This window comes from Dasypus novemcinctus, chromosome 11 (genome assembly GCF_030445035.2).
Source record: "Dasypus novemcinctus isolate mDasNov1 chromosome 11, mDasNov1.1.hap2, whole genome shotgun sequence".
Lineage (NCBI taxonomy): Eukaryota > Metazoa > Chordata > Mammalia > Cingulata > Dasypodidae > Dasypus > Dasypus novemcinctus.
The window spans coordinates 84,161,827-84,183,133 of NC_080683.1; the positions used below are offsets into that span (position 1 = coordinate 84,161,827).

The window sequence follows — 21,307 nt, forward strand, 5'->3', positions numbered from 1 at the left end:
TCCACCAAAGATGGGTTGGGTGCAGGAGGGTGAAAATAAAAGGGACTACCAAGTAGAGTTGGTTGAACAAGGTAACATTAATATTTCGTTAAAATATAAGGGCCATCCACATTTTATTTAAGTTTCTAACTCTCCGTTAGGCAGGCTTTCTTAAACCGCTCAAGGGGGTTTACATGACTACACTTAACAATCACTTTCCAAGTTCTTATCGTCTTGGACTCCTTGGGAATCTCGGGATCCCTCCACGGGCCCAGGAATCACTCCGCAGGCCTGGCACGACCAAGAGTAACCACTCTTCCCAACTCCGCCCATTGAGAGTAGTCATGTGCCCGGACTGCGGCTCTTGCCCCTCTCTCGGCACCCGGCAGCGGCGCACTGCATGCTGGGAGTCGTAGTGCGAGTGGCAGCGTCCGGAAGAACGGAAGGGAACAAGAGTACAGCCCGCCCCTCTCCGGGAGGTCTCCTTTCCTCGCTGCTCCCTTTCCTTCTCTAGGGCGGAGCCCTTACCAAGCACGGTTGGGTTTGTCTGTGCCACCGTATCTCTTCTGGGTTACAAAAAAGTTTTCCTCGTTCTCTTCTCCCCACCCCCTTGTACGGAGCTCAAGATGGCGGTCTCCTGGTCGCCCTTGGTTGCTCTACGTTCCTTAGTGCCGAGCCGGCTGAGAGGGAGATGTATTGGGTGCGGGGCCTGGGCCGCCGCTCTCGGCCCTCAGGTCGCCGATCCTAGGAAGCCCCTTTCGAAAGGTCAGTGACTGTGTCATGAGGCGGCCATATCGACCTCTCGGAAGGTGCATATGACCCGACCAGCCTCTGGGGACACCCGTCTGTCTTCTCTGGCTGCTTCCCGATTTTCACTGTTTTTTTTCGGAGCCGAGGTTTCCTCAAGATGACTTCCAGCCCCTCTTACCTTTCCATAATGCTTGTGCGAATATTGAGGGAGCTGGCCCATAGTGACTTTCATTTTCAAAGTCAGAGCTCAACCCATAGTGTGTTTTCTCCTGGGTATTAGAAGGCTGAGACCTCAAGTACTCAGGTGTGGGAGTGCCTGGCGTGAGGGGGATGCGAGTGTGTTTGGGTTCGGGGACCCTTTCACCCTGCGTCTTTTCGGGCTTTCCAGGCTGGTGACCGGGTCCTAGGACACACCTTCGACCCCTGCAGGCCCGGCTGGCCCTCGGGGTTCTGGGAACCCCAAATCCACAAGCATTCACATTAATGGTTGATTTTTTTGGTGTTTTTAAACCTCCAGAGACTTCTGTGGGATGTTACCGGCCTGCTTCTTTTCTCTCATTCAGTTGTCGACGTGTGTTCATGAATGAATAGGGACACATATTCATCATAATTCTAATATGAAATTCTATATATTGAGTAACCTACAGAAGTGCCGCTCCATTTATATACTCCCACAAAACATTTGTCATTGTTTCCCCAGCTCTTAGCAAAACGGCTGGTATCTAGTGGGCAGATATGTTTTTTAAAGGAATGAATGAATGAAGTTAAGATTCTTATAGTCTTTCCCATCCACATTTTTATCATATACCTTAATAAAGTTTATATATTTTAATAAACTGATTATTATTGGCAAATTTAGCTAAAGTTGTAGTTTTCTTTGACCATTATCATCAGTTGAAATTAGTACTAGAACTATGATTAGGTCAGGTTAGGTTTTTCTGCAAAGTGTGGTACAATTCACTTATTGTAAAATGGAATATTGTGGTAGTATAAGCTGTGGATTATAATATAAATTTTATGTGTAAAAGCACATGATACAAAATTCAAAAGGTACAAGAAAAAATAAGGTAAAATGTAAGACTCTTCCTACCCTATCCTTTTCACTTAGTTTTTCTCTCCAGAGGCAACCTCTGATGCAATTTATCTAGACTTTTAGAAATTCTGTGTGTATATAAGCATATATTATATATAAATATCTATTAAAGAAAATAAAGGGGCAGTAGACTATACACACTGTTATGTTCATTTCATTTTTTATTTAGTGATATATTAGAGATGATTCCATATCAAAACGTATAGAACGGCCTAATGTTTTAAACTTAAAATAGGATTTTATTCTTTGCAAGTACCATCATTTATGGAAACTGATTTTAAGATTTAAGGAACAAAATAATAAGATTTATTGAATGTTTATTCTGTGTCATGGAATCTGCTAAGTGCTTTCTACATACATTATATCACTTAATCCTCATAATAACCTTTACTATTGGTATTATCATCCTCATTTGGGGAATGATGAATCCAAGGTTGCCAAGTTTATAGCTAATAAGTGGCAGACTTTTGGGTTCAAGACTTGGATTTACGTCTTCTAACCCTAAAGGCTATGCTATTAACCTGCACTCTTACTGCCTCTTGTATTAGATTTTAGCCAGTTCTTTGGTGTGGGGATTTGAGGAAAATGTAGTTAGGGTAGAGGTTGATTTAATTGTAACTGAAGATCCCTATTCCTCACCCCAAATTAAAAGGAGAATTTAAGTTGAAATTTTGTAAAATATTTTGACTGATTTATAAATTTCTTTTCCTTCTCATCTTTAAAAAATTTTTTGTTTACATGTATATTTTATCTCCATTTTTTATCTTGTGAAGTCTACTGTGTAGTGCAGTGTGATGTGAGTGAAGCACTGGATTAATGTTAAACAAAAGGAAATAGATAAAGGAAAGGAACGAAGGAAAAAGAACAGCATATTCTTAAATTTGTTTTTATACTTCTTATAAGCTTTGATGACAGCCCTAACTCACAGTCATTTTGGAAAATGGAACTGAAAACTTGAGGAATCCTAAAATGCTGATCATCCAAATCACCTACCTGATTGTCTAACTTTAGATCTCTTAGGAAATACAACATTATGGACTCCATTTTGGCATAAATGAATTTCCATTAGTAAATTAATTAAGCAACTGAGAAAGAAATTTGGTATCCTAAGCAATTTAAATATATATGTTCTGTTTTGATTTCACTGCCTGTTTTCTTTTAGGTCTAAGTGAATTTTAGTTTAATAGTTACTCATCCTACAGGTAATTAAGGAGAGACATTTTATTGGAAATCAGAAGGGCCATGTGTGGGTGGAAAATGCCTCAAAATTGCAAATTCAGTTGAGATCTTGTGTTAAATATGAAGGAGAAAAATGAGTAACTCCGGGTCCCAGTCCCTGAAATAGTTCACAGTCTTGGAAGGGTGATGGAATTATAATATTTCGTTTATTGAGCTTTTTCTATATGTCAAGCAGTTTGCTATTGTTTATTCTGGTCTCATAATCTTCTCAACAACCTTATAAAAATTATCTATTTTATAGATGAAAAATCAGGGATGGCCACCCAATTGGAATTTGAACATAGGCATTTTTGCTCCAGAACCACAAATTTAGCCTCTATACTGTACTTGCTCCTTAACAATGAACATTAATAATTCATACCATGATCAAGTCCCATCTAAAATGATGTAAGACTACAGAGCAGATAGTAGCTTTGTTTGGAGACCAAGGAGGTTACTTGTACATGCTGCTACTGGTTTATGGTCGGTAGGGGAGAGCAGCTGGAGATGAATCTGGGAAGAGGGCCTGGGACCTGACTGAGAAGAGTCTTGAATACTATGTGAAAATGTGAATGCTCAGTGGGAAGCTGATACAGGTTTTACAAGAAGCAGTCAGATCTGTTTTAGCAAGATAATTCTGAAAGCCAGCTGAAAAATAGATTGGGAATGTCTGGGTGGGGAATATTGGAAGCTGAGTGATTTGTTAGGAGGAAGTGGAGGTAGTTCAGTGAGAGCAGTTCAGGGCCTAAACTACTATTGTGAAGATGGAGAGCAGGGCAGCTGAGTGAAGAAATTTAGACACTTCGATAGAATTGACGGGCTTGAGAAGACAAGAAAGGGAAGGACTTAAGATGGATTTAGGTCCCCAAATATGGGTAATTTAATGACAGCACCATCCATCAAGGGAAGCCCAAAAAACCCCCAAACAACAAATCTTGGGCCAGAGACATTTTAGGGGAGGATTCTGTTTTGGACTTGTTAAATTTGAAGTGCTTATAATGTTCCAGGTAATTTAAAGTCTAGTTAGTTATTGGAAATAGGAAATCTGAGACTTAGCAAGGAAATATCGAGTGTTGAGAGCCACAAAAATGGAAGAACTAGACTAGGAGTATTTTTGGAGTGAAAAGGAGAAAAAGCTGAAGATGAGTCCTTGAGGTAGAAGGCCATCTCATTGGCAAACAGTTAGAGAGGTCTTAGGAGAAGTAGGGAGAAGCCAGGGAGAAGAATGTCTGTAGATTTTCTAGATTTCAAAAATTAGCATATCTAAGATTCTATTTAAGCTATCCTTAGAAATTGTTTATTTCATAGATGTAGGGTAATATGAGGGTCATATCTTGTGATTTATTTTTATATAATAGTGTTCTCTTACCTCAATGTTATATTTTTTGGTGTCTCTTTAAATGATGACTCATATTTAGCTTTAACTCCGTAATCTTTTTTTTTTGTACATATACATAGGAGATTATACCCAATTTGAAAATCTGTATCTTTTTCCTTATTACAAGGTTAAGTGTTAATGTGAGTAGAACTAATCCCCCTCAGCCATTTGAACTGGTATAATTAGTAATATAGATAAGTGGTTAAGAAAATACACTTAGGCCTTTTTATTACTGAGATGAATACTTTTTTTAAAAAAAGATTCTCATTTTATTTATTTATGCACCCCCCTCCCCCCTTGTTGTTTGCAGTCACTATCTGTTCTCCATGTCCATTTGCTGTGTGCTCTCTGTGTCTGCTCGTTTTTTCTTTAGGAGGCACCGGAACCAAACCCAGGACCTCCATGTGGAAGGGAGGTGTCCACCTCAGCTCCCTGCTTATTTCTCTCATTGTCTTTCCTCTCTGTGTCTCTTTTGTTGCACCCTCTTGTTGTGTCAGCTTTCAGTGTCTGCCTGCCATACCAGCTTGCCTTTTCCAGGAGGCACTGAGAACTGAACCCGGGACCTCCCATGTGTAGGCAGAAGCCCAATTGCTTGAGACATATCTCCTTCCCTAGATAAATACTTTAATGTGAAACTTCATGTTTCTTGGATTTCCATGTATGTTTATTATTTTATTGGAAAAGAATGTTCATACCTAATCTGATAATAATGGAGAGGGTTTTTTTTATAAGATTAAGAAAAATCATTTAATATCATAGCACAATTTATTCAGTTTATTACATGGGCATACCTAGGCTCTAAATGTAGTCCTGGGGTGGAGAGAAGGGGCAAATATAGATGGGTGTTTCCAGGGGTGAAACTGATATAAAGGAACTTGAGAGGCTTAAAAATGGATTATTGACCTTCCGTAGATCAGCAACGCTTTATGCCCCAAAAGCTTCGTTCTCTAAGTAAATAATGAATATTTAAGGGGTATAACTGTTTTTGGCTTCATTTTTCACAAAAAATACCACAGAAACAATAGATTTCAAAGGTCCTTGAAATTGGTAGTTCAGCTTTGGGCCTGGAACAGTAATACGCTTTATAATTTCTCTGATGAAAAGTCATTTAGCCTCTGCTTGAATATTTCCCATACTTGTTTTCTTAGGTCACTCGTATCTTTCTCTAACCTGTGACATTTGTCCTAGTCTTTCCCTTAAAAGGTTTTTCAATATGTCTGTTCTTCCTCTTGTGTTTTGTTTCCCTTGCTTAAGGTCCTCTATTGAAGTCCAATTTCTACTACCACCCTTTAGGAGGTAGCTAATACTTTAATCTCTAGAATTTCTTTCATAAACTCCTTTCCCTGTTCTGCCTACCCTTATTTCTCCTCTCCTTATTTCCCATCCCAGAAGTTACTCTATCAACATATTATTTAGCTATATACTTGACCAGGTGGTAGTTTTCAATAAGTTTTTTGTTTTTTCCAACATGTAATTATTATAGCTGTTCTTTTATAGCTTTGTAATGCAATTTATATCTTAAATGTAATCCCTTAGACTTACATATTTTAAAATTTTCACTTATATATGTGGGTGAATGTGTAAAATTTAAAATAAACTAATGCAACTAGATCAGTTAATGTTTTTTCTTTATCTTTTCAAAAAAACAGATCCCTTAGATCTCGTTATCAGATAGTGTTATGAACAGGGTGAATATTAAGGAGTTACTCAGTATGCTGGGCCATGCCTATAATTACTTCAGAATAGCTTTATTCAGATTTTTAGGCAGTATTTTACTGATTTGTTATCATGAAATTTAAAGTACTAATTTTTTTTTCTTTTGTGAGGTTATACACATTGGCACATTTAAGATTAACTAGCTTCTAAAGGAAAGGAATGATAACCAGCAAGCATTTAGTTTTAATTTTCATAATTTTTCTATTTAAATCAAAAGCACCCTTTTAAAGCCCCTAAATCAGCCTTTTATAAATAAAGTAAATCATCTTGTGCTGCATTCCTTGATGATGGCTTATGTTGTTTTTCTAAAGAAAGAGTTTAATTAAGATTTGATTTTCTTCTATTCTGTGCTTGGTTGATTCATCACTGAATCAAACATAGGTCTTTAATGTCATGGGTAAATCTGACTTTTGGGGTCATTGATGACCATTGCAGTTTTCAAAAAAGCAACCTACTATTTCTCTTTTGGGTATGATTAAAACATAATAGAGTGCAAACGGGCTGCCTATGACCTTAGCATGGGCTCCTGCCATTATAGAAGAACATTTCTGGTCAGTGGCCACTGTTTACACTTTGTTAAAATCAAAGGAAATGTACAAATAATTCATGGATAATTGTAAACACAGTATTTGAATGGATGTTTAATAAATATGCATTAAAAATCTAATTACAGTAATGAAGTTTACAGCTGAAATTTTAATTCAGCCCTTTAGAAATATTAAAAGTGTTTTTCCTGATTGTGCATTTTTCTCACAGCAGTTGGGTAAACATTTTAAACTGGAAATCTAAATTCCTTATATAGTTTTGATTTCATTTAACTGAGCCGTGTGTTCTTTTTGGCAACAATTTTCTTTCTTTTTGTGAAAAAGTGAAGCTTCTTTTATTCTATAACTGTTATTTTGAAGAATTTTGATCAGTTCTGTCTTAGGACTGGTGAACAAATGGGATAGCAGATGAATAATAAAATGTGACCTGGAAAGGCCAGATTGGATTTTGGTCTAATTCTGCAGTGCTGGGTTAATTATTTAATTTGTTCTTTCCATTTCCTCATCTGTAGAATGGGATTAGTTATCCTACCTCTAGCTATCTCACAAGTCATTTGTGAGGCTCAAATAAGTTTACTGTATGAGAAAATCCTTTGAATATTATAAAAAATGTTATATAAGTGTTGGGCTGTGCTGGGAATACTGAAATAAAAATACTGAAATGCTAGAGGCTGTGGATTCCAGTCAGTGAGTAGAAATGGAATGAACTTTATATAGAATGATTAAAATCATTTTAGGGAAGCGGACTTGGCCCAGTGGATAGGGCGCCTGTCCACATGGGCGGTCTGCGGTTCAAACCCTGGGCCTCCTTGACCCATGTGGAGCTGGCGCATGTGCAGTGCCAATGCGTGCAAGGAGTAGAGTGCCCAAGGAGTGCCGTGCCATGCAGGGGTGTCCCCCGCAAAGGGGAGACCCACGCGCAAGGAGTGCGCCCTGTAAGGAGAGCCGCCCAGCATGAAAGAAAGTGCAGCCTGCCCAGGTATGGCGCTGTACACATGGAGAGCTGACGCAGCAAGATGACACAACAAAAAGAAACAGATTCCTGTGCCGCTGACAACAACAGAAGTGGACAAAATGAAGAACATGCAGCAAAATGGACACAGAGAACAGACAACGGGGGCGGGGGGGGGGGAGGGTTGAGGGAAGGCGGGGAAGGGGAGATAAATAAATAAATAAATAAAACCATTTTAATTCTCGGGAGGGCTCACTCATACTAAAATTGGACTAAGGGCCCAGTTTGATTTTGTGCTTTGAATTCTGGAAACTGCGGTTTTGATTGTTCACTGGGCCTCTGTTGATACCCAGGGATGTTTTTTTATTCTCTTGGACTTAACCACCTCTTCGCTAGAAACTCTGAACACCTGAAGGGTTTTAGAAGTCATGAATTACTGCTTTGGCCATGATGTTTCCAAAAAAGCTGTTGAAATTTGATTTATAAAATATAGGTCAGTCACTAAGGTAAAATATCTTCAGTAAGAAATGGATACTGTTTTCAAACAGATTTTAAGTAATTATGAATTATTTACTATACAGGAAGATATGAAGATAAGATTTCAGAGAATCAAAATATTAGAGTTGAAGAGGACCTCTGGGTCAGGTAGTCAAACCAGGTTAGATAGACATGTAGTTTCTGCTGTAATGATTTCTTTCTGAGGATCTTATTAATTTTTGGATAGCCATAATGATCAGAAAACTTTTCTTATAAGTTGACTGAAATTTGGGCTTTCTGTAACTTCTCCCAATTCATCTTGAGTCTCTCCTCAGGTATAATGTATATAACTCTCATCCCAGTCCCACATGAGAGCCCTTTAAACATATCAAGGTTAATTTCTCATTTACTTTTCAATCATTTATTCATTTATCAAATTTCATGCCACCTTGTCCCTCTTTCATTTTAGTCTTTAAAACATTAAAGACTTAATTTATCTCTTCCATTCATTCAATCATTCTTCAAATATTTCTTGGTGCCATCTACATGCTAAACACAGGGTCCTGGGATGCTGTTGCTAAGTCTCTTCTCGAGATTAGCTGTCCCTTCTCCCATCAAATCAAATCTCATCACATGTTTTCTAGGTCCTTGAATTTGCTTTCTTTCATGAGATTACAGTCTACTTTCTGAATGTCACTCTGAAAATGTGGCTCTCATATCTCAATACATTCCTTCAGGTATGGTCTGGTTAGAGCACTGTGATAGGTGACTTTTCCTGTGTCCTGTTGCATTAACTTCAGATGGCCAGGTCATGTTCATGTCTAATCTTGACCTTATATGGGTCTAGGGCTATTAAGACAGTCTTTCCAGTTATTATTATTTTTAAGATTTATTTATTTCTCTCCCCTTCCCCCCTGTTGTCTGCTCTTTGTGTCCATTCGATGTGTGTTCTGTGTCTGCTTGCATTATCTGGTGGCACTGGTAAACTGCATCTCTTTTTTTTGTTGTTGGGTTATCTTGCTGTGTCAGCTCTCCGTGTGTGCAGCGCCACTCCTGGGTGGGCTGCGCTTCTTTCATGCCGGGTGGCTCACATTGCAGGGCATATTCCTTGCACGTGGGGCACCCTACAGGGGGGTGCCTCTGTGTGGCACGGCACTCCTTGTGTGTAGCAGCACTGCATATGGGTCAGCTTACCACACTGGTCAGGAGGCCCTGGGGATTGAACCCTGGACACCCTCCATATGGTAGGCGGATGCTCTTATCAGTTGAGCCACGTCTGCTTCCCTCCAGTTATTGTTTGATTAATTTTTTTCTATTTAAAAATCTGTTTAATTATAAAAGCACTATATGTGCATAGTAGAAAATCTGGAAAATACAGCAAAGACAATCACTTTTAACTTTATTTTTAAGTATACTTGTTATCGAAATATATTTGGAAAAATGTCCAAATAGGAATAGTGACTTTTGAATTTTCATAAAGAGATCTGTGTAAATATAACCTAGATCAAGAAGTAGAGCATATATAGTGCCCAGAAGCTCCCATTGTGCCCCCTCAAAGGCACTAGCCCTTTACCCACAATGGTAATCAACATCCTGATTTATATCACTATTAATTTATTTTCCCTGTTTTTGAATTTTATATTAGTAGAATCACAGTTCAGGCTTATTTCATCCAACATGAATTATAAGATTCATCTATGTTTTTTACATGTAATAATAGTTCATTCTCTAAAATTTTCCGTTGTGTATTTATACCACAAGTTAAAAATCGATAGTTTTAGATTTTTACATTGTTTCCAATTTTGCTGTATGAATAGTACTGCTGTCAGTTTGCTTGCACATATATTTTGGTGAGTATGTATGTACATTTCTGTTGGGTATGTACCTAAGAGCAGAATTGCTGGGTCATACAGCATATATATGTTCAGTTTTAGTAGGGAAGCCCAAATAATTTTCCAAAGTGGTTTTATCAGTTTATATTCCTACTAGCGATATATGAGATTTCAGTTGCCATACTTCCTCACTAAAACATGGTAATGTCCCTCTAGTAAATGTGTATGATATCTCAGTTTTATTTTCCTTTTCCCTGATGATTAGTGAAGTTTGGTGTCTTTTTATATATTTATTTGACATTTGGATAGTCTATTTTGTGACAAGATATTTTAAGTCTTTTGCCCATTTTCCTATTATGTTTGTTTCTTAATGAATTGTAGTTCTCTCTATATTCCGAATATGAGGCCTTTGTCAAATGTATAGATTGTAGAAATTTTCTCTCAGCCTGTGGCTTGCTTTTTCATTCTTCCAGGGGAGTCTTGATGAATAGAAGTTCTTAATTTTAATTAGTCCAATTTATCAACCTTATTCTTCATGTCATATTAAATCTTTGGTTACTTCAAGATCATGAAGGTATTATCAGGAAATATCTTTTAGAAACTTCATTGTTTTACCTTTCACATTTAGATCTGTGATCCATTTGGAATTTATTTTTTTTTTAAAGGTTTGTTTATTTATTTCTGCCTTTTCCTCCATTGTCTGCTCTCTCTGTCTATTTGCTGTGCATTCTTCTGTGTCTGCTTGTGTTCTCATTAGGCAGCTCTGGGAACGGATCCTGGGACCTTCCAGAGTGGGAGAGAGACAGTCACTCTCTTGTGCCACCTCAGCTCCATGACTTGCGGCATCTCATTATTTCTCTTCTCTATCTCTTTTTGTTGTGTCATCTTGCTGCACAGGCCAGCACTCCACATGGACCAGCTCCCCACATGGGCCAGCTTGCCTTCATCAGGAGGCCCTGGGCGTCAAACCCTGGACCTCCTATATGGTAAATGGGATCCCAGTTGCTTGAGCCACATCCACTTCTCTGGAATTGATTTTTGCATGATGTTTAGGTTGGTAATCAAGATTGATATAAAGCAAGTGACTGTATATGTGCAAGCTTATATTTTGTTCCATTAGTGTCTTTTTATGCCAATACTACACAGTCTTAATTCTTTTGCTCTATATTAAATCATCTTTTATTTTTTTGAGGTACTGTGAATTGAACCCGGGATCTCATACATTCAAAGCATTCGCTCAACCACCGAACTACACCTGCTCTACTATATTAAGTTTTTCTTTTTTTAAGATTTATTTTTAATTTATTTCTCTCCCCACCCCACCCCCTCCAGTTGTCTGCTCCCTGTGTCCATTCGCTGTGTGTTCTTCTGTTTCTGCTTATATTCTTTTTTTTTTTTTTTTTTTTTAAAGATTTATTTATTTATTTAATTTCCCCCCCTCCCCTGGTTGTCTGTTCTTGGTGTCTATTTGCTGCGTCTTGTTTCTTTGTCCGCTTCTGTTGTCGTCAGCGGCACGGGAAGTGTGGGCGGCGCCATTCCTGGGCAGGCTGCTCTTTCTTTTCACGCTGGGCGGCTTTCCTCACGGGCGCACTCCTTGCGCGTGGGGCTCCCCCACGCGGGGGACACCCTTGCGTGGCACGGCACTCCTTGCGCGCATCAGCACTGCGCATGGCCAGCTCCACACGGGTCAAGGAGGCCCGGGGTTTGAACCGCGGACCTCCCATATGGTAGACGGACGCCCTAACCACTGGGCCAAAGTCCGTTTCCCTCTGCTTATATTCTTGTCAGTGGCACTGGAATCTGTGTCTTGTTTTGTTGTGTAATCTTGCTGCATCAGCTCTCTATGTGTGCAGTGCCACTCCTGGGCAGGCTGCACTTTATTCATGCTGAGTGGCTCTCCTTACGGGGTGCACTCCTTGCACTTGGGGCTCCCCTACGCGGGGGACACCCCTGCGTGGCATGGCACTCCTTGCACACATCAGCATTGCACGTGGGCCAGCTCATCACACGGGCCAGGAGACGCAGGGTTTGAACCTTGAATCTCCCATATGGTAGGCAGACACCCTATCTGTTGGGCCAAATCTGCTTCCCTAAGTCTTAATATCTGACTATTTCAGTCTTCCAGCTTTGTTTTTTTTCAATATTGACTAGACCTTAGCTGTCACATGCCTTAGCCACCAGCACCATGTGACTACTGAGCATTTGAAATACCTTATTTAGTTATAGGAAAAATTTTAAGTGTGTTTGGAATAATGTATGAATGTGTACATACTTTTTAAAAAAATATTTTATCGTCTTTTTTTTTTTAAAAGATACATAGATTCATGCAAAATGTTACATTAAAAAATATAAGAGGTTCCCATGTACCCCTCTCCCCAACCCCCACTCCTCCCACATCAACAACATTTTTCATCAGTGAATATATTTTTTCATGATGTTGAGCCTTATCAAAGGCAGTTACCATGTACTTTGCCCACAGTCCTGATATTTTCTATGAGTAACTTTTTTTTTTAATGCAGATTTCCAGGGCATACAGTCTGAATCACAATTTCTGGGGCTGGACCAGAGGCATCTACATTTTTTTTTAAAGATTAATTTTTCTCTCCCCTTTCCTGCCCCCCATTGTCTGCTTTCTGTGTCCATTTGCTGTGTATTCTTCTGTGTCCGCTTGTATTCTTGTCAGCAGCACTGGGAATCATCATCTTGCTGCGTCAGCTCTCCGTGTGTGCGGCGCCACTCCTGGGCAGGCCACACTTTTTTCGCGCTGGGCGGCTCTCCTTATGGGGTGCACTCCTTGTGCATGGGGCTCCCCTACTCAGGGGATACCCCTGTGTGGCACGGCACTCCTTGTGTGCATTAGCACTGCATGTGGACCAGCTCATCACACGGGTCAAGGAGGCCCTGAGTTTGAACCCTGGACCTCCCTTGTGGTAGGTGGATGCTCTAACCATTGAGCCAAATCCACTTCCCACTATGAGTAACTTTTAAAAATTAGATTTTTTATGGTTCTAAACTGGATTAGGAAGACTGAGGAATAGCTGCTGGATTTGGCAATGGGCTGTGGGTAACCTTGGCAGAAGATGGCTAAGGGAACCCTATCACAGTGGTTGGGAAGTGAGCAGGATGTGATGGAGTGGCTGCAAAGGCAGAGGCAACTCTTTCAAGTGGTTTGTCTGTGAGGGTAGTAGGGAGAACAGATGTCTCAGAACTGTAGGGTCAAGGAGGTTTTTGTTGTTGTTATTTTAAGATGGGAAAGGGTTGAGTTGATGGGAAGGGACCAGTAGAGATGGGAAGATTGATGATATAGGGCAGAGGTGGTTAACTAAGAGAATGAGGTCTCTGAAAAGATAGGGAGAGAATTCAAGAAATATTCATAAGCACCTGCCAACTAACAGGCATGTGTTTTGCCCACATTCTACTTGCATCACATTCCCCAGCTGCCTCTTCCAGCTGCTGACATCACACTTTCATTCCAGTCGGAGGGGAGGAAAAAAGAGGAATAAGGATATGCCCTTTACTTTTAAAGGCATATACTAAAATGTACACATTTCTGCTCACATCCCATTGGTTAAAACCTGCCCATACTTAGCTTCAAGAGAGACCAGAACATGTAATATTTAAGTGGGCAGGCATGAGTCCAGCTAAAACTGCTCAGAAAGGGAGAAAAGGTATTTGAAGATAGCCCTAACCTATTCCCAAAATTCATGGTATATTGAAGGGTTTACCACCCTTGGGAAAAAGTAGAAAATAAATACTGTGATTGTTACTTAAAAAAAATCAACTTTTTTTTTTTGTATTATTGCAATTAAGGAAACATGGTATTCAGTGAAACACTGGCAAAGAACCTTTGAAAAATCTTCGTGTAAAAAATGTGCCAGATTGCTGCTATTTATTGTTGCTTCTAAAATATAGAGGACCGTTTTAGATTGAATCATATGCTCCATAAAGACATGTTTAGGTCCTAACTCTTGGTCCTGTGGATGTGAACCCATTAAAGAATAGGATCTTTTGAAGACGTTACTAGTTAGGGCTAAACTGAATCAGGGTGGGCCTTAATCCAATAGACTAGAATCCTTATATGCAGAGGAAACTCGAACATGTGGTAGGAGACAGACAGCAGAGTGATGACCATGTGTCAGAGGCAGAAATAGGGTTATGGATTGTGGCCAAGCCACTACCAGAACCCTACAGACTTCACAGAAAGCACGGAACAGCTAACACTTTGAGTTTGGATTTCCAGTCTCCAAAACTGTGAAACAATAAATTCCTATTCTTTACACCAACAAGTATATAGTACTTTGTTACAGCAACTGTCGTAAACTAAGACAGGGACTTACCTGCTCATTGAACTGATCCAAGTCAGGAATGGTGTTATGATTGGTTCCCATCACACAACCAATCATCTCTGTCCCAGAAGGGGCTTAAAAAAAGGATCAGGATACCACCCTGCTTTGAAGCAGATGCTCTATTGTGTCCCAACCCTCAAAAAGTTATGGGACATCTCAAGCAGAGGGCCGAGATCAATTGGTAATATATGTGTTGTTTTGTTATGGATAGAGAATATAGGCACAGTTGAAAATCCGTCATGACTAGTCTCTAAGTCTCTTTTAAAATGTCTTCCTCTTCTCTCTTGGTGCTTAAGGACTAGTCTTGGTTTGCCAGGGCTGCTACAATAAGTACCACAGACTGACTGGTTTAAACAACAGGAAATCTGTTTTCTCACAGTTTTGGAAGCTAGAAACCTAAAATCATGGTGTTGGCAGGATCTTGCTTTCTCTGAAATCTGATGGTGCAGTCTATAACCAATCTCTGCCTCTGTCACTGGCCAGCTTTCTCCTGGCTACCTCTTCCTAATATGTCCAAATTTCCTCTGCTTATAAGGACTCCCCAGTCGTTTGGATTAAGGCCCACCCTGATTCAATTTGGTCTCATCTTAACTAATAACTTCAAAGATCCTATTCACAAATGGGTTCACATCCATAAGACTGGGATTAGGACTTGAATATGTCTTTGTGGGGGACATGATTCAACCCATAACCGAGAATTAGGCCTAATTTAAAGAAGGAAACCACCCAACTGAGTAGAGACAAAGCAGAGACTTGACAGCTGGTTAGCCTTTGTATGAGATGAGTTATAATGATAGTTTATGATTTATATATACTATTTATATGTTTTATATTATTATTTTTATCAACATGATATTTCTAAAAACTGGTTGAAAGTTTTAATGTGACCATTAACAAACATATATAGAATACTAGAAAATATGTTCATTTAACAGAGTCTAAAATTTTATATATATTTTTGTTTGCAGCCTATACAGTCCAGACACCTGAAACTTTGCCCCCAACTGCTACTACCAAGGCTTATTCGAAAACTTTGGCTGTTTGCCATGGACCTCTGGCCCACTATGATGTCCTGATCAAAGCTCATGAGCTAAAGGATGACAGCCATCAAAGAAGAGTCATACAGTGTTTGCAGAAATTACATGAGGACCTTAAAGGATACAGTATAGAGGCACAAGGCCTTTTTTCAAAGGTGAGATTTGTTTGATATCAAAGATTAAGTAGTTAAAATGTAAGCATTTTATAAAATGCATCAAATGCAGTAGGATATAATCATGGAACAGCTTGAAAATTTCCCACTGGTTCGTTTAAACAACCCCTGTTGACTCTCCGTTCCTGATCTCTTGATGGTCCATTGCTTTCTTTCACCTTGAGGGATTCAAAGAGCTTTATATTTCAGTATTCGAAATTAATAGCTTTTCCCTTTCCTGTAGCTCAGTCCTGACCTGGGACTTAGAAATGGAGAAGAGGGAGTGATTTGCTCTTTCCCCTTTCCTCCTTTCTTTGCTTGCTAGGCTTCTCTGGGGGGTAATGATTAGAATGAAACAGCAGTCTTAAGTGACTGGTTAGCTGTTGGGGCCTTTTTGTGGTAGAAGCTGGCATGCTAGCTTTTGGTTGAGGGGCATGTAGGTGGGTTCTTCAAGCCCACCCCAGGGGGCCTCCACACTGTACTGTTCCCTGACTGACCTTTTTTTAAAAGGAGTTACCAGAGTTTGAATCTGAGACTTCAATCTCTTGTACATTGAAAGCAGGCACAATCACTGAGCTACACCTGTTCTGCCTGAGTGACCTTTTGTGTCTCTAGTGGTACACCTCATACCTTGTCATTCTTCTGGCACCTCGTTGCCCTTGTACTTAGCTCTCTTGGGTGGAGTCCTTCAGGACTGCCTGTCACCGTTTAGGGTATCTACTTAGGCCCCAGGAAGCATAACATCTCCTCCCTCCAACTCCTATGGCTTGGGCAGTGTGAGTCAGCTTCCTGCCCTCAGACTTCTGTAGACAAGGATCAGGCACCCCTCTGTCATCCTGTATGCCCCCATATTCCTGGGTACATGTCAGGTTCTTCCATGCACCCTACTCTGAGAGCTGCCTATGGATTTCCTCACCTAGGCAAGCATCCAGCCTAATCTCTGGGTACTTCTCTCAAGAACCCCCCTCACTTGGTGTGAGGTATATCTGGGAGAAATGCTGCAGCACTTCTTCCTTAGCTAATAAGTTTCTACCTCGATCACGCTTTTCAGTCTCACTTTGGATTTAGGGCTGTTTTTGCCTAAAATGGAAGTGACTAGTGCCTCTCTTTAGAGTGTGGGGATCTTGCCTTCCAGTGTCCTCAGCGTTGAGCTTTTGCTAAAATTCTGAGATGACAGGAAAATTCCCCTTCCTTATCCCATGATAGGAGCCAATGTCATCAGTGGTATTGTCTTCAAATTATGAGGGTTGTTAATAGTGATTAGAGTTAGAATATGATTCGTTGTGCTGAGAAGAAAGTAAATAGACATAAAAAGGATGTATGGAGTAAGTTTACTGAGCTAAAGGAGCATTAATGTGGAGCAGAGCTAGAAGAGGTTTCTGCTCAAAAGGTTGCACTGGGGAACCGGCTTTTATGGCTGCTTGAGATAAAGGGAAGGTGTGGTGGAATGGGGAGGGGTGAGAGAGACATGAGCTATATGAGTTGCGGGGGAAACATGTGCTGCATGAACTGCGAGGGGATGTGAGCTGCCCAGGCAGGGTGTCCTTGGGTTCCAGTTCGTTAATCAGCAAGCAGGATGTTGGTGCAAGATTGTGGCCATCTGGTGAAAATTAGCAGACTTTGCTGGTGTCTGCCTGATTTGTTTGTAATAGTTCCTCTTTCCGAGCTGGGGCAGGGGTCTTTATCAGCACTGCAAAGGATCATTGGTATATCAGCTTGCTTCAGTTAGCCTCTGTTTCTTCTTTGTAATGCGCTGAATAAATTAGAAGGTCAAGCAAATCAAGATGGCTAGTAAAATTATTTATCATTCTGATTTCTCAGACTCATCCTAAGAAATCAGTTTTCCTTTAATTGAATGCTTCCCCTACTTCCCAAAATATTCTTTTATTGTAAGGTCTTTGGAAGAAAGGCATTGTACAACTTACATTAATAGTATTTTATTAAAGAACTCTAATAAAGGGGTTTTACTTTTTAAAAAAGCACTTGAGAATATAATTAAATAATTTTATTTTATATAAAGAAAAAGGCTATGATTGTGTTGGCATTTTTTGGTTCAAAGAATAGAGATTCACTAGGGATATAGAAAGAAATGAATTTAGAATTAGAATACTTATGAAAATAGCAATGAAGGGCATCCCCATTACACAGCCACGCCTGGCAGGAAGTCTGAGTCTGCTTTTGGCAGCCACAGTGGCTCTGAGGGCTTTGACCACTTGACTGTGGTGGAAGCAGATGCCCCTTGATTCTTACTCCAGTGCTCTGCCTTTCGTGTAACTCACTTACTCTTTTGTTCCTTCCCGCCCCCCCCAATGTCCATTTTTACTTCTTTTCTTTCTACCAACTTCTTAATGGACTCCTTGTATCTGCAGTTTAAATTCCTAAGTAAGAATCTGAAAGGTCAACCAATCACCTCCTTCCTCTCACACCAGGTTTTTTGGAGGCCACTAGCTGGCATGCAGGTCGGATCTCTGCATAAGCTGCTCTAGGTCTGCTCCTAGGAGCAAGGCAATTCTCTCAAAAGTGGACTGTGAGCATGGCAGGCACAGGCCTTGGCCAGTCCAGCATAGCAGTGATAGCAAGTAAGGAGGGATTATCCCTTTTGACGACCTGCCTTTCTTCTTTTCCCTAACTCTCCTTTTTTCCAAAAGTTTATAGGTGAATAAACAACTAAAATGTTTGGAAAATACAGACTGCTTATTTACTGTGTACCTAATTACAGTTTGCCATCTAGGCACTCTTCCAAATAAAATAACATGGTTATGTGTCATAGCCAGGAAATAAGGTGTTTAATGTAAATGGATTTTTTGTTATCTGAGAGTTAAATTGCTTTCATGAATTTTGTATCTTGTTCCCCTTCCAGTCCTTTCTCCGCTTTTCCCCACCCTGTGGCCTCCCTAAGGCTCATCTTTTATGGTGCTTGGTGAACTTCCATCTAATCACAAGTGTCTTTTAATCATTAACTTATTTGGTTGCTGAGTCAACTGTGGTTTTTTGTTGTTGTTGTTGTTGTTGTTTTTACCTTTGTTTGTTTGGCTTTTCTTAGGTTGTTCTCCCATATTTCCACCTTTGATTTCTGGTTGGCTTTGATGGTGTGCCTAGTATATAACCGTTGTTTTATTGTGTAGGCATACTCTCATGTCAGTGGGAGATTTGACGTCAGAATTTCAAATGTGTTGAATGAAAGTTCATATTTATTAAATCCTAACACATATGTAAACAAAGTGTTTAATAGTGAGAACAACATCTTTTCATGGTAGTATTTGTCCTGTAGTTTATATATATATATATATATTTTTTTAAATTTATTTTTAAAAGATACAAAATTACATAAAATGTTACTTTAAAAAATATAGGAGGTTCCCATATGCTACACTCCCCACACCCTCCACTTTTCCCACATCAACAATTTCTTTCACTAGTGTGGTGCATTCATTATATTTGATGAATACATAGCATGGATTATAGTTTACATTGTAGTTTACACTCTCTCTGTCCTGTAGTTTCTTTAAGTGCACCAAATCTTTAAAATATTGAAAACTACTCAAACATCTAACTTAATTTGAGTAAACTTACATATAAAAGCATTAGTTTTTGAAGATCGTGAAGATACCACAGACCCATTTCTTCTAAAAATAAATGCTATGCCAGTTATCAGAGAAGAAAAATTGGGGCTATTTCCAGTGATAGGAAAACTTTATCTGTGGAGTTCTTAATTTTGGTAGATAGGATTTATTATTTTATGGACATTTGCCTTTGTTTTTAGCATAGATATATGGATTTTTAAACATTTATTATGGTGAACTTTCTTTTCCTCATTGTATTCCTAAGAAACTTTCTATATAAGCTTAAGCTACAATAATAAAATCACCTTCTTCACAAAATGTCAGACTTATTAATCAGTGAAAAGCAAGGGATAGCAGACTATTAGGCTGTTTTCACTATTTACATAACAGTGTTTTCCCTAAAAAAAGTTATGAGCAGATGACCATGCTTTTGAGCAATAAACTATGTAGAATGAACATTTATGAACACTTTACTTTTGTTATCAAATAAAACTTACAACCAGGTTAATCTGACACATTTAATATATGCATAATTGTTATTGTGCTGTGAGATAATTAGGCATAAATGGTAAGTAGTTCATGTAAATCACCATAATTAGAATTACTTTTACACAGCCAAATCAAGCATTTTGAGAGTCAGAGAAGGGGAAAATGGAGTATGGGACTACTATGAAAATCTGTGTTTCCATTAATCAGGGGAATACAGGCAGCCAGGTTTTTTCATGTCTTGGGAGGAGATATAGTCCAAGAGACCTGGGAACTGGGAGCCACAAAACTCCTTTCCTTTTTCTCCTTCTCTTCATCTAATAATTTCCAGTTTCTCCCCAATGAAAATTATTATTTCAAACTTCCTTCTACATCTTCCCATCTTTTATTTGTATCTCCTTCTCTTGTTTGCTGCTCTCTCAAGAACCATGCAAGTAGCAGATGGAAAAGAACTGCCCTGCCTTAAATCAGGCCAATTCTCAGATCCTGATCCTTTCTTTCCTTGGCTTCCAGCATGTACAGCCTGAGAGCAGGGCGCCTGGAATGTCTGGACCGTGAACTTTTCTCTTAAGAGATGTGTGGAGGCTTAGTTGTATGGCACTTCAGTTATTTAAGATTCTTTATAGAGCCTGGAGGCAGTTTGCTATTTTTTCCTTAGTTCTTCCCTACTTTCCTCTAGCTAAGGGAGTGAGCATTTCTTCTCCCCATTCCTCCTCTTGGAACTAATGTATTCTGTAAGTAAGTAGCTTGAGTGGTGTAGTTTAGGGTAAAATTTCCCTGGTCTCTGGAACTTCATCCATTAGAAAATCATAAACAACATTGAGTACAAAATGATCAATATCAATAATTATAGTTTTATCAAAGACATAAAATATTTTTAAATGAATGTTTCTTACCTTAAACTTTTATGAAAGCCAAAGCAAAAACATTATGTCCTAACCCAGTGAAGATATCTGTGGGAAAGTGAGATTGTGGGCCAAATGACATTGGCCAAAGACATTTAAAATCTGAAATTTGAGAGACAGACTGTAGTGGGCCTGATTTAGACTCCAAAATAACCAATGCATGCGATTACATCTTAAGTTTTGTTATGGTTCTAAATGGTGAAATTATGCTAACAACATAGATGAGAATTTTTTAAAAATCAAATCTCTTAAAATGAACTTAAAGAAGTGGGATACAGCCTTACTTTATAATGTTTAGGATCAGATTTTTATCTGTTATCATCAATAAAAGCTGGCTACTTTGGTTATGGCAGCAGAATTATGCAGGCCATAAAGTAGCAGTAGTACCATGGCATCTGTGCTGAGATTATAGTCAGGTCTTTAGGCCAGGGGTCAGGAAACATTTTCTGTAAAGGACCAGGCATTAAGTATCTTAGGCTCTGTGGGCCATGTGCAACTACTCAATTCTGCTGATGTAGCCAAAGCAGCCAGTATAGAATATAGAAATGAATGAGTGTGGCTGCATTCTAATAAAGCTTTATTTACAAAAACAGTGACGAACTAGATTTAATCTAACCCTGCTCTAGGAGAGTGTTACTGACTAGATTTGAGGCTGATGGGAGACCACTAATTATATTCAAGGTTCTACTTTTTTTTTTAAAGATTTATTTTTTATTTATTTCTCTCCCTTTCCCCCTTCCCCCCTCCCCCCACCAGTTGTTTGCTCTCTGTGTCCATTCACTATGTGTTCTTCTGTGTCTACTTGTATTCTTGTCAGCGGCACTGAGAAACTGTGTCCCTTTTTTGTTGCGTCATCTTGCTGTGTCAGCTCTCTGTGT

At 39.3% G+C, this 21,307-nt stretch overlaps 1 protein-coding gene across 2 annotated transcripts in view; it reads left to right on the top strand.

The window, feature by feature from the left end:
- The first annotated feature begins 401 nt into the window (after positions 1 to 401).
- AFG1L (AFG1 like ATPase) overlaps positions 402 to 21,307 on the top strand; it is a 203,085-nt gene continuing 182,179 nt past the window's right edge. The window contains exons 1-2 of one of the 2 annotated variants that reach the window (XM_004468413.5): positions 402 to 744; positions 15,255 to 15,478. In XM_004468413.5, coding sequence (XP_004468470.1) covers positions 606 to 744; positions 15,255 to 15,478 — 363 coding nt within the window. In that variant the 5' untranslated portion in view covers positions 402 to 605. The remainder of the gene's footprint in view (positions 745 to 15,254; positions 15,479 to 21,307) is intronic. The other variant, XM_004468414.5, reaches the window with a different exon arrangement.